This window comes from Amphiura filiformis, chromosome 6 (assembly GCF_039555335.1).
Source record: "Amphiura filiformis chromosome 6, Afil_fr2py, whole genome shotgun sequence".
Lineage (NCBI taxonomy): Eukaryota > Metazoa > Echinodermata > Ophiuroidea > Amphilepidida > Amphiuridae > Amphiura > Amphiura filiformis.
Window position 1 is genome coordinate 23,283,843 of NC_092633.1, and position 12,980 is coordinate 23,296,822.

Below are 12,980 nucleotides of genomic sequence, written 5' to 3' on the forward strand. Positions count from 1 at the left end.
TTATATCGCAGCACCCTTGTAAAGTAAGAGCCACATTTGCACATGAAATTCAAAAAGAAATTGCAAGGCAAATATTTGATATCCATATTTCATGTTTTTTTACAGTTGAATCAGCAACCACAATGTAGGTCGTTAGTGAAAACCTATACTATCAAATCAATAGTTTGTATTCATGAAACAAAATAAAGATGTATTTTTCTCTAGATGTTAAAAAGTTTCTTAAAACTGTAACATTTCTGTTTTCTAGCTATTTTATATTCTCAACTCTTTGCTTTCATAGTAAAAGTTTTGAAGAGGGAAAATGGTAAAGATTACTAAGTACTGTGGTTGAAAAACAGGCCTGTCACTTTATTGTTACAAATGAAGTGCTTTTTGAGGAAGCTTTTTATCTTGTTGTCTTCAGGTAATACAATATTCAGATATCAAATGGTTTTTTTTTTTCTGGAGGAAAATCGGCCATTCCCTCACACTAGCACCTCTGGCACACCCCTCCCACCCCCCAACAAACACCCTTGTGTAAACACAAGCAACCATGGATATCGACCCACCCTTTCTTTTTCTTTTCTTTGTTGGGGGGGGGGGCACCTTTGTTCCATAACCATTAAGGTATAGGACATTTTTTGTTTTTGCTATAGCCCCCGAATGAAATGTATTTAATTATGTTTGTACTCACTCAGGTAACATTGTGTGTGAAATTTACATCCGGACTAGAGGCTATTCTTTTTTTATGGGCATTTTAGTGTCTAAAATGGCCCAAAATGAGGGTTTTTCAATATTGCCGTCCATTTCTAATTGTCACCCCCATAGGCTTTACATGTAAAATAAAAAGGCTCGTAAAAATTTAATAGCCTCTAGTTCGGATGTAAAATTCACACAAAATGCTTTTTGAGCGATTACAAAGATAATTAAATACTTTTCATTCGGGGGCTATGTGGATTTTTTTTTATGTATTCCTTGTACAATGACATTTCACAATAAAATGTCCATTGGAAACAAAGGTGGGGGGGCTTATAACATCCAAGCAAATCTATGTGTAATTTGCCAATGGTTACAAAACTCTACAAAGTGGGACACACTGTACTTACTTGTTGCCAAATTATTGAAGGTAGTTAAGACCTGTAGCTGCTACATGTGTAGGTTGTGTAGACAGTCTATGATGGGTCCCTCAATGGTTTGGTGCAACTGTGACATAAAGTCTTGTGTAAGGTCTTCCTCAAATAGTTCAACGGTCCCTTGCAAGCTAGATATTTGCCATGATTATTAGTAAAAATCGAAAGATATGTAATTCATCATTGTGCAGAATATCCTAAAATAGTGCACCTTGAGTCAGTCATGAAATTAGGCATTGGAAACAAGTAGACAAACAATTTTACTGGGGGGGTGGAAGTTCTTGAAAAAAAAAAACTTCCCCACTACATGAGCAAAAATAAGAAAATTCTAAAAAAATCCTTTCCCCAACTAATTGTGTATACATTAATTAAATCCTAGCCTAGCCTGCAAAAAAAACCCCCAACAACAACTGCTGTCCAACTCCAACTTCCAGCCCCCTAGAAGTCAAATGGTTCGTCCCTAAGGAGGCATTTTTCATGCCTGATGAAAATAGAGATGGTGTTGTATTTGTGAGCTAAGGAAGTGATATGCACTCTAATCAGACAAAGTTGGTAGAGTTTTCAGGAAATAAACTGAGAAACGGAATAGATATGAGAAAAGGAGGAGGTAAAAAAATAAAGGAATATACATATACGTACATATTATTTTGATTTTGTTTATTTGTTGACATAGAGGCTAGTGTGTAAGAGGTGCACATTTGAGCTCATGAAAAAAAAACATAGTCCAGACTTATGCAAAGGCCAGGCTAGTCGCCTATTTTGAAAGCATTTGACCAATAGTTTGGTATGTCAAGTGTGTAATTTATTTCCAAAGGCAGCATCTGTACTAGTTTCCTTTGATAACCCATCCTCTAAATTGGGAAGTGCTAAAAATATCTTGTCTGAACATAGAGATGGAAACAAGAACCACTTAAGAAGTGGTAACTCAAGACTTGCAGGTAGACATTCTAAGTCGAAGGGAAACTCTATCTTGCATACATGCATGTAAAAAGTTGTCAGGAATTCTAAGCTTGGTGTTGTCAAATAAGGTAGATATAAACACTTGCAATTCAGATGAAAGTTGAATAAAACATGTGTGAAGACACATGTATGGAGTATCTGACTTGAATTGAGCCAATGTTTGCAGCTTGGTATTACTCTGTACACCTCATAAAAATTCATGGTGTGAAAATGTTACAAACATAAAAGCATTAAAGGTTTGAATTGTATCATTCTGGGTCGCCCACTTGTGAAACATTTATATCTCAAATTTTCTCACTTTGAACAATGTGTTATTAAACATGTTATTTTTGTGAATTGTAGTATTTTGCTTTTAGTTATTACTTGATATCTTTTGCAGTTTATGTTGTAATATATACTTAAGCATCCATGGTGGTGGCTATAAATAGGCTAATCAGCCTATTTTGGGTTATTAACAGTCAGTTGCAGCCGCCTAGCCTCTCATTTATATGACCAATTTGAAATCCATCCCAGATCTGCTAGTGATATACATTACATTTCTTTAGTTTAAAGCACTAGCATGTTGATGTAAGCAATTGCTTGATTAGACCAAAAATCAAAAAAAAAAAAAAAAAGGTTTGTCTCTTCCTTTGGCCAAAAACCCTAATCGATATGCATTTGTGTGTGTGTGTGTGCGCTTGTAAACCCCTACGAATGAGGACTTTTTTTTTCCCACTAACTGGGGACTTCGCTCCAAGCAGGGACATCCCCAGTTGTAATACTTGGGCTAGGGCTCCCCCTATGGGTGAAGATGTCAAAAAAAGGCATTACTCCAACTGGGTACTTTTTAGGGGTAGGGTGAGGTCCCCGGTTGTGCTAAACTTGAGAACACACCGGTCCCCAATTGATAGGAGTTTGGTTCAGCCACAAATGGTGCTTAAAAAGTCCCCAGTCGACACACAACTTATAAAAAAAGTCCCCAGTTGTCAAAAAAAAAAAGGCCCCATTCGACACACACATTACAAGAAGGGGTGGGAGTGGGGGGGTGTTTTCAGTCAATAAAGCCTATGCAGACAAGGGGTTTGAATTGTGGCATATATTCCATGAAGTCATCAATTCTGACTTAATTTCACATCAGATGTCAACCTAGCCAAGCTTAGCCACATCTTCCATCACCTGTAACATCAAAACCTGGCAGTCTTGATTAGTCTAAGACTGACGCAGGATCGTTGACAACCTAGATACTTGATACATGCTATTAAAACTTCCTACCCGGTGTTAAGCTTCCTGCCGCACGTATGCACAGTTAGTATGCACAGTTAGCTCTATTCCTTTGATTTCTTTGTGGCCACCTATTTTTGCTCCTCATTACCCTTCTTGGGTTACTGACATTGAGCAGAAAATCTGGGCCGTAAATTATTGATTATCATTAGATAGTGAGCAGCATTGGGCAACTTGGCAGGGGTGGCTGCTGGTGTCCATTTCAGTTTTATCACAGTAATTGGTTTGCTAATGACAGGTATTCTGCAAGTTAAGGGACAAGATTTTTGTGTGTGAGATTTGCCAGGATGAACTAAGATTTATCAGCTTTTTTTCATAATTTTAATTTTTATTTGTACTGAGTGTATGCTCAGGATGCTCTCCCATGGATGCTCTACAAGGTTTGTGTTTAGCAGTTAACAGACAAATCTTATTGAATACAGATTTCATATCGTGTTGTTTTCCATTTGCCATGGTGGATTATGTCATGGTTTGGGGCTTAAAATGTTTGTGTATGTTTGGGACTTTTTAACCACAGGGCCTTTTGTTCTTGAGCACTGTCTGATTCCAAGCAACTTCAATTGTATTATAAAATAAACCCATCTTGAATCACTGAAGCCATTGCAACTTGAAATGATCGAATATGGAGATAAATGGGCACTTTGGCGCAGTTGAATGTTGAAAAATTGTGATGAATTACCTTGTCTGAGATCTTGTATACAAGGCAAGATTTCCACTCAAAGCTGTAATTGTTGTTGACATTTGCTTTGCCAAGGTTGTCATCCAACTGTAGTTATGTCACTTAGTTATGTCTCTGTAGTTTGTTCAGTCATATAGCATGTGAAACATAATCAATCAAAAGAAGTAATTTGTGAAGCAAAATCAAATTGTATTTTTTTTCATGTTGAAGCTGCAATAATGTAATTCTATTTATGATTAGATTTACAGTTGCTAAGATGTGATTATTGCAGAAAAGAAATACAAAAAGTGTGTTGCTATATCTCAAAATTATTTGTAGTGACAATTTACTCATTTGCTTGATTTGGTAACACATAGTAGCAAGTTGCTTCAAGCGACGCAACACATCATTATAATATTGAACAAATCACAGGATGTATAAGTCACATTTCATCAGATGCTTGACATCGTGAAATATTACATTTCTAAACCATGTAAAAGATTGCTTTTTTTGCTTTAAAGTGATGCATAGGCCATTGTAAAATTGTGATTTTACTGAGACAAATTTATGTATTCCAAATTCCTTGTTATTTTCTTGATTTTTTGGTGCCTGTTCCGGTTAACTGCTGTGTTTCAATGTGATGGTTCACAAATTAGTTTTCTTTGGGATCAAAATATATACTCACTCATTTTGTTCAAAACTGATCAATAAAAGCAAAGTTCTCTCAATTCCTAATCTGCTTGAGGTATATCTGTCAGTGATGTACAGCAATACTGAAAGGTTCAAAGTACCCCTTTCCAATACTTGCCAATTTTGTTTTCATTTAATCTATGTTATTTTCGATCTTGTTTTCCTACCTGCAGGTTGGTTGAGTTAACAATAATGTAATTCCATTTATAAGATTTGTAAAAAGAAAAGAATCAAATACAAAATGCTTTGTGTTTGCCATATCTCAGAATCATTTGTAGTGACAATTTACTCATTTGCTTGATTTTGTAATACAGTAGCAAGTTGCTTCAAGCGACGCAACACATCATTATAATATTGACCAAATCACAGGATGTATACGTCGCATTTCATCAGACACTTGACATGAAATATTACATTTTTAAACCATATGAAAGTTTGCTTTTTTGTTTAAAAATGACGCATCACCCATTGAAAAATTGTGATTTTATGTGACAAATTTATGTATTACAAATTTCTTGATTTTTTGTGCCTGTTCCAACAACTCCAGTGTTTCAATGTGATGGTTCACAAATTAGTTTTCTTTGGGATCAAAATATATACTCACTCATTTTGTTCCAAGCTGATCAATAAACGCAAAGTTCCCTCAATTCCTAATCTGCTTGAGGTATATCTTTTGGTGATGTACAGCAATACTGAAAGGTTCAAAGTACCCCTTTCCAATACTTGCCAATTTTGTTTTCATTTAATCTATGTTATTTTCGATCTTGTTTTCCTACCTGCAGGTTGGTTGAGTTAACAATAATGTAATTCCATTTATAATTAGATTTGTAAAAAGAAAAGAATCAAATACAAAATGCTTAGTGTTTGCCATATCTCAGAATCATTTGTAGTGATAATTTACTCATTTGCTTGATTTTGTAATACAGTAGCAAGTTGCTTCAAGCGACGCAACACATCATTATAATATTGAACAAATCACAGGATGTATAAGTCACATTTGATCAAATGCTTGACATCATGAAATATTACATTTCTAAACCATGTAAAAGATTGCCTTTTGCTTTAAAATGATGCATAGGCCATTGTTAAATTGTGATTTTATGAGGCATGTTTCTGTATTCCAAATTCCTTGTTATTTTCTTGATTTTTTTGATGTCTGTTCCGACAACTGCCGTGTTTCAATGTGATAGGTCACAAATTAGTTTTCTTTGGGTGCAAAATATATATGCAATCATTTTGTTCAAAACTGATCAATAAAAGCAAAGCTCCCACAATTCCTAATCTGCTTGAGGTATATCTGTTGGTGATGTACAACAACACTGTAATGTTAAAACTACCCCTTCCCAGTACTTGCCAATTTTCAGCGACGCAACACATCATTATAATATTGACCAAATCACAGGATGTATACGTCGCATTTCATCAGACACTTGACATGAAATATTACATTTTTAAACCATATGAAAGTTTGCTTTTTTGTTTAAAAATGACGCATCACCCATTGAAAAATTGTGATTTTATGTGACAAATTTATGTATTACAAATTTCTTGATTTTTTTGTGCCTGTTCCAACAACTCCAGTGTTTCAATGTGATGGTTCACAAATTAGTTTTCTTTGGGATCAAAATATATACTCACTCATTTTGTTCCAAGCTGATCAATAAACGCAAAGTTCCCTCAATTCCTAATCTGCTTGAGGTATATCTTTTGGTGATGTACAGCAATACTGAAAGGTTCAAAGTACCCCTTTCCAATACTTGCCAATTTTGTTTTCATTTAATCTATGTTATTTTCGATCTTGTTTTCCTACCTGCAGGTTGGTTGAGTTAACAATAATGTAATTCCATTTATAATTAGATTTGTAAAAGAAAAGAATCAAATACAAAATGCTTAGTGTTTGCCATATCTCAGAATCATTTGTAGTGATAATTTACTCATTTGCTTGATTTTTTGTAATACAGTAGCAAGTTGCTTCAAGCTTGACGCAACACATCATTATAATATTGAACAAATCACAGGATGTATAAGTCACATTTGATCAAATGCTTGACATCATGAAATATTACATTTCTAAACCATGTAAAAGATTGCCTTTTTGCTTTAAAATGATGCATAGGCCATTGTTAAATTGTGATTTTATGAGGCATGTTTCTGTATTCCAAATTCCTTGTTATTTTCTTGATTTTTTTGATGTCTGTTCCGACAACTGCCGTGTTTCAATGTGATAGGTCACAAATTAGTTTTCTTTGGGTGCAAAATATATATGCAATCATTTTGTTCAAAACTGATCAATAAAAGCAAAGCTCCCACAATTCCTAATCTGCTTGAGGTATATCTGTTGGTGATGTACAACAACACTGTAATGTTAAAACTACCCCTTCCCAGTACTTGCCAATTTTGTTTTCATTTAATCTATGTTATCTTGTATCTTGTTTTCCTACCTGCAGGTTGGTTGAGTTAACATCTGGCCTTGTGAATCTCATCTCATCATTTGCCATGGAAATCAATCATCCTCTCCTTCCAGCTATTGGTTTTTTACAGCAGAAACATTAGCATACGTAATGGGGAAAATTATAGCAATCAGTACAAAAACTCGGAGCATATCAGTGAATATTGAAGCAATGTAAAATACAGGAATGTGTTTGGGGTATATTCAAATTTACCTTCCTATTTCAATAAATATTTGAACTGTTAGAATAATTAGTGAGAATGTATGGCTCTATTTGATTAAGTATTTTCATACTGATACAGGACTGGTTCCTTAATATATTTTTTTTGCCACTATCTGGAAATACTGTTTTATTTTTGTAGATAAAATCCAATGGTTTGATCCATCTTCAATGGCTTCTATTTACATTGTTATATAAAAGTAAGAACAGCTTATCGTTTAGTGTTTTAGCAAGTGTTGTACTTGAAACACAACATATAAATGTGTTGAAAAATGGAAAAATAAATTTACTGGGATATACCACCACCTAAATATGAAGCTTGCTAAGGGAGAATATATCTTTAAAAGAGAAGTCTGTCAAACTGCTTCATAAAATACATTTATTTTTAGTTCTGTATAGTTTTGTAGGACATACCTCTTGGTGCAACTGATTTTATAATAAATTTGGCAAAACATGTTAGTTACAATGCCTTTGATACTATTATGTGATTAGTACTACTGTTTAGGTGTCCTATGTTTGAAAACAATACCCCAGCTAGACGTTTAGTGCATATACGTTTTGCAGCTGGGCATGTAATTATTTTGCAGATCTGTTGCCAGGATACAATAGTATTCATTGCTGATGATAAAACCACCTTTATGTAGTTATTTGTAAATGAAGTCAATAAATAATACTTGAATAATATTTATATGTTGAAATGAATGTTCACAAATGATAAACTCAGCTCTGTGTTAGTACACATTTGTAAACTGTTAATTTGTAAATTAGTTTTCAAACTATATATCTTTTGTATTAAATTAATGCAAGGTAGATAGTGTCAAGGATTTGAATTTTGATTCATATTTATTTAATTGGAAATATTCCATAGGTGATAAGTTATCCACCTGAAAAACTGTAGTATAGCAAGAGTTTTCTTGTAGTTGGCCCCTTCCAGTCGTTGACGGTGTTTTGGGCCGGCTAACTTCAATCAGGCCGGAATTAGTGGAGCGGGAAACTGAAAGCTAGGATGACAGTGTAATCAGCCTGCACAATCGCCCTCACTTTCAGTTGTCCGCTTTTCAAATTCCGGCTTGATTGGAGTTAGCCTAGCCAAACGGCATCAAAGGCTGGAACTGGCTAGTTATAAGAAAAATCTATTCGCTGGTGAAGTGACGTAATAATTGGATTAACTAACATAGCTATAGGTGAAAACAACTTAAGTGTTGCACTAGTACGTTCATGCGGTATCTCTGCATTGAACCATATCATGCTGATCACTGGCACCAAGATTAGTATATTTGAAAAGAGCTGTATTGTATTCAATCTATGATTGCAGACATACACGGGTGATGAGTGCAACTTGCTTATACTACAGCGTGGTACATTCAAAAATTGTTTTCACCTATTGCTATGGTAGTTAATCCGATTATTAAATCACTTAGCCAGCGAATAGGATTTGATTTTCTTATATGTACACCATGTATTTCCACACCGCATATGTATATGTAGCATTGATTTGACTTTCAAGTGATTTATTCACATTTAGGTAAGCATGGTAGGGAACATCATTTTGCTGTTGTACATAAAAGCACCACATGCGTGTACCAACATTTAATCCTCTTATTAAGCCTTACAAAACAGGTTGTTAGTTTGATCTACAAAGTAAAATATGTGCATGTGCGACCCACCACAGGAAGATCCTCTTATTAAGCCTTACAAAACAGGTTGTTAGTTTGATCTACAAAGTAAAATATGTGCATGTGCGACCCACCACAGGAAGATTCAAGTAGTATGCCAACCAGTGATTAGGCTACCTGAAGATCACTTTCTGCACCTCAGAAAATCATAATCTTGATATATTTTTCTTTTATTTGACAAATTATAAAGGGATTTGAGACACTGTAGATCCAAATGGCAATAACAATGAGTTTTGAGACCAGTTATTGATTGGTCAGTGAATGAGTACTGGAAGTGTCATTGAAGTGCTCTTCCATCCAATTGGGTAATAAACGTTCTAAATTCAGATAAAACTACCCAAATAATGAGTATTGGGTGCTATATATTGTAGTTGTTAAAAATTTGGCTACTTATGAGTCAGTCACTGCGGCATGGTGAGCTAATTGCACCTTGGTACTGATCCACAAATGTTTTGGATAAATGAGAATGAAAAGCTACTTGGAAATTAGGAAGTAGCACTGATTGTTTTGTGTCAGCAGTCAGTACATAAAATACTTATGTATTGCCCAAGTAATGTACTACAGCGTGATTGATACCCATGAGTTTGTAAGTGAAAATCCTGCTTCCATACACAACATTGGAACCACATTTTTTTTTGTAACACTATCTTGGGTGGATCACTAAAATGTTGCATTTTGATATGACGTAATCACAAACTGATGGGTAGCAATCATTTGGATACACCCTGTATTAATGTGCAATGACATTGGCATGCATCATTATGTTCAATGTGTTTGTATTGTGTTTATGATAAACCATTTAAGTAAATTATCAATTGGAACTGTTTGATGAGCGCTATACTCAACAAAAGTAATTCACTTACGTATTAAGAGAAATTTCAAGGAAGAGTTAAATTTCATCACACAACTGAATCAAAAAGCTCCAATTATTCATATATTGCCTTTAGGAGTAAGTAAAAATGAAGCTCATCTTATTATTTTCTGACTGTGATATCCGAAGGTATTATTGATCTTCGAAAAAGCAAAAACAATACAAACAAAAACACAAAAAAGTTGAGTTTCTTCTGTCAAGTGCAATTATGTCTTGCCTATATCTGCCCTTCAAATTATATACAGCATCTGTGAATGTATAACATTGTAGATACTTGAGAGGCAATTAGAGTCTGTTCCCAAATGAAAAAGGCAGTATTTAGAAGACCAGATAATCTACCAGATAATGGATTTATATTTTGGAGGAAAATATTTGCGAATTGTTGTCTGCTAGTTCAGTGGCTACTTTGTTTCTATGACAGCAGACTTCTATTTGAAACACAAAAAGTGTTGAATAGAATGCAGTGCAAATACATCCTGAGAAAAGATGCCAAATGGATATTCCGGTAAACACATTTGTCTGGCCTGTGGACAATTGTGAAAATTAGTGGAGGTTCGTATTGGATTAAGTATATGTGACATGATCAAGGGGAATGAGTCACATGTCGACCCTGGTCAAAAATGAGTTTTACATATGATTCTAAAGAGGACATTTAGAGCTTTCAGAAACTGAAAACCCCAAGTTGATAGGACTTTTCCTTGCGCAGTTATGTCACTTTATCAATCGCTGAAAACAATAGAAAACAAAAGAATTTTAACACTTTCTTGGCCAATATCTCAAAATCAATGTTAGCGACATCCGTTTTATTCCCCTTGATCGTGTCACATATTGGAGATTATGACTGTTAAACATCGGCTAAAATGGACGAAGAGATATTTTTAAAGTCAAGACATACATGTATATAAGATCAAGTGTTTTTGAATGAATCTGCTGCCAAAGTAAAAAGGTAGTATTCACAAGACCAGATAATCTGGCATATTCTGCATTTATATTTTGGATGCAGAGAGTTCATATTTGTGAGAGCAGACATCTATTTAGTACACAAAAAGTGTTGGACTTTCAATTACACGGTATGATACCTGTAATGGTGTGATTCAGAGAGGAAGCGCAAGAGATGCAGCATGGAGTAACACAAAGATATAATTGCCGCATCAAATTTGTGATAAATTTGATAATTGTATATGATGTGATTCTTTGGAATATAAAGGAAATGAATCTATTCTGTCATCTTTTTCTGTCATCTAATTCTTTACATGTTGTGATTACTTTAGTACAGAATTAATTTATCCTCTCAAATAAGAAAGTGTTTTTTATCAATTGGAAGGATGATTCACAGAATGCCATGCAGAGATATCTCTAGCAAAGATGCCAAATGGATATACATTTGTTTTGTTCGTTGATAGTATTTTGGGAGATACCTATTAGATTGAGTGTATTGGCTGTTAACCGTCATATGGCTGTTAACTGTCGGCCAAAATGGAAGAAGGAATTTTAAAACACTTTAACGAAAGCATTAAGTTCTCCTTCCGATTTCGTTTTATATTTAAAAAATGTATATAAACTCAACAGTATTTTGGAAAGTTTTTTCAACAGGCATCTTTATTAGGCAGATTCACATCATTGATATAGAGGTGTCCTTTATAGCATACTAAAATTGATCATCCTGGCATGCCATGTGAGCAGCATTTGGCAATGTACTTTACTGTGTAAGCGAATGGGGGAAAATTCAACATTCAATTTATCCTTTATAAATCCCATGTTGTAAAGTCTCTTATAGTAGGGTGTATTCACAGATGCCTAAATAACCATACACAAGCAACTGGACATCATGAAAGTAAAGCGCATTTTAGCTAAAATGGTTTAAAATTTAGCACAGGTTTCAATGGGAAAATGTCGAATCATGCTAAATGGTAAGCCATGATTAGGAGGTGAACAAACTATGCATCATTTTTTAAAAGAAAATTGTCATCTTTCATTTAATTGCATTTTGAAGGAGATATTTTAAACTTCAAAATTTTATGATTCTGCCTTTCTGCATCTCAGATTATTTGTGACATATCATGTTGAATATCAATGGATAGCTTACTTTATTCCCCTTTACAATGATACCACATTTGAATCAATCACTTTTTTCACGCCTGAGTGCATGTCTTGTGGATGTAGGTCTTAAACAGAGTGTGCCAAATTGATCATTCTGTGCAGCAAGCTGTTATCCCATATCTTCACAATCTGGGACCTGATGCAATCCTCTAAGATGACAAAGCTCGCCCCCATATAGCCAGGGTAGTCAATTACTACCTGTAGAATATGGGAGTAGAGAGAATGGAATGTCCTGCCATCAGCCCAGACCTCAAACCGACTTCTGGGACCAGCATGGTCATGCTCTTCGTGCCAGAGTAGCCAATGCAACCACATTGAATGACCTCCGATGAATCCTGGTTGAAGAATAGCTAAGAATTGAATGCCATCCCACAGTAACCAAGGCTGGTGGGCAGCATGAGGAGGAGGTGCCTGGCTGTTGTGGCAGCGTATAGTTTTCCATCCGTTATTGAGATTAGTGACTAATGTTGTTTGAGCACAAAATAATGGTTATTTTGGCACATTCTGTTTGAGACCCACTACCTTCACAAGACGTGTACTCAGCCATGAAAAGGGTGATTGTTTCAAATGCGGTGTCATTGTAAAGGGGAATGAAGTAGCTATCCATTGATATGCGACAAAAAACTTTCCAAACTTTTGTTGTATATATATACATTCAATTGGAATGGGTCTTGGCACACATCATTAAAGGGATACAAGCACAAACTGATAATTTGAATGCAACAGATGCTTTCATGCATGAGCACACATTGAATAAAGGAAGGACCCATTTCAAAAATTACAAAAACATAATTTAGAGGATCATGTAGTGATGCTTCTGTACTTTCACTGCATGCAATCTTGATATGGTGACCTTTTTCTAAGCGTCATGTTCATAATCCGACGATTTTTTCCCTCGAGTTGTGATCTTGGTTCTTCCATTTCTCGGCAGATCTTTGACTTCTTAAGTCTACTGGAACTTCAAGCACACTTTCCTTATTGCGTTTG

General features: G+C 35.0%; 1 protein-coding gene across 2 annotated transcripts in view; it reads left to right on the forward strand.

Annotated features, from left to right (window-relative positions):
* The window catches only part of LOC140155166 (uncharacterized), a 40,422-nt gene extending 29,310 nt beyond the window's left edge, over positions 1 to 11,112 (forward strand). Inside the window, exons 8-9 of one of the 2 annotated variants that reach the window (XR_011859350.1) lie at positions 7,125 to 8,966; positions 9,050 to 11,112. Coding sequence is in view for 1 of the 2 variants with exons in the window: in XM_072177897.1 (XP_072033998.1) it covers positions 7,125 to 7,230 (106 nt within the window). In the remaining variant the exon portion in view is untranslated. Of the gene's footprint in view, positions 1 to 7,124 lie in introns of both variants that reach the window. The other variant, XM_072177897.1, reaches the window with a different exon arrangement.
* The last annotated feature ends 1,868 nt before the right edge of the window (positions 11,113 to 12,980 follow it).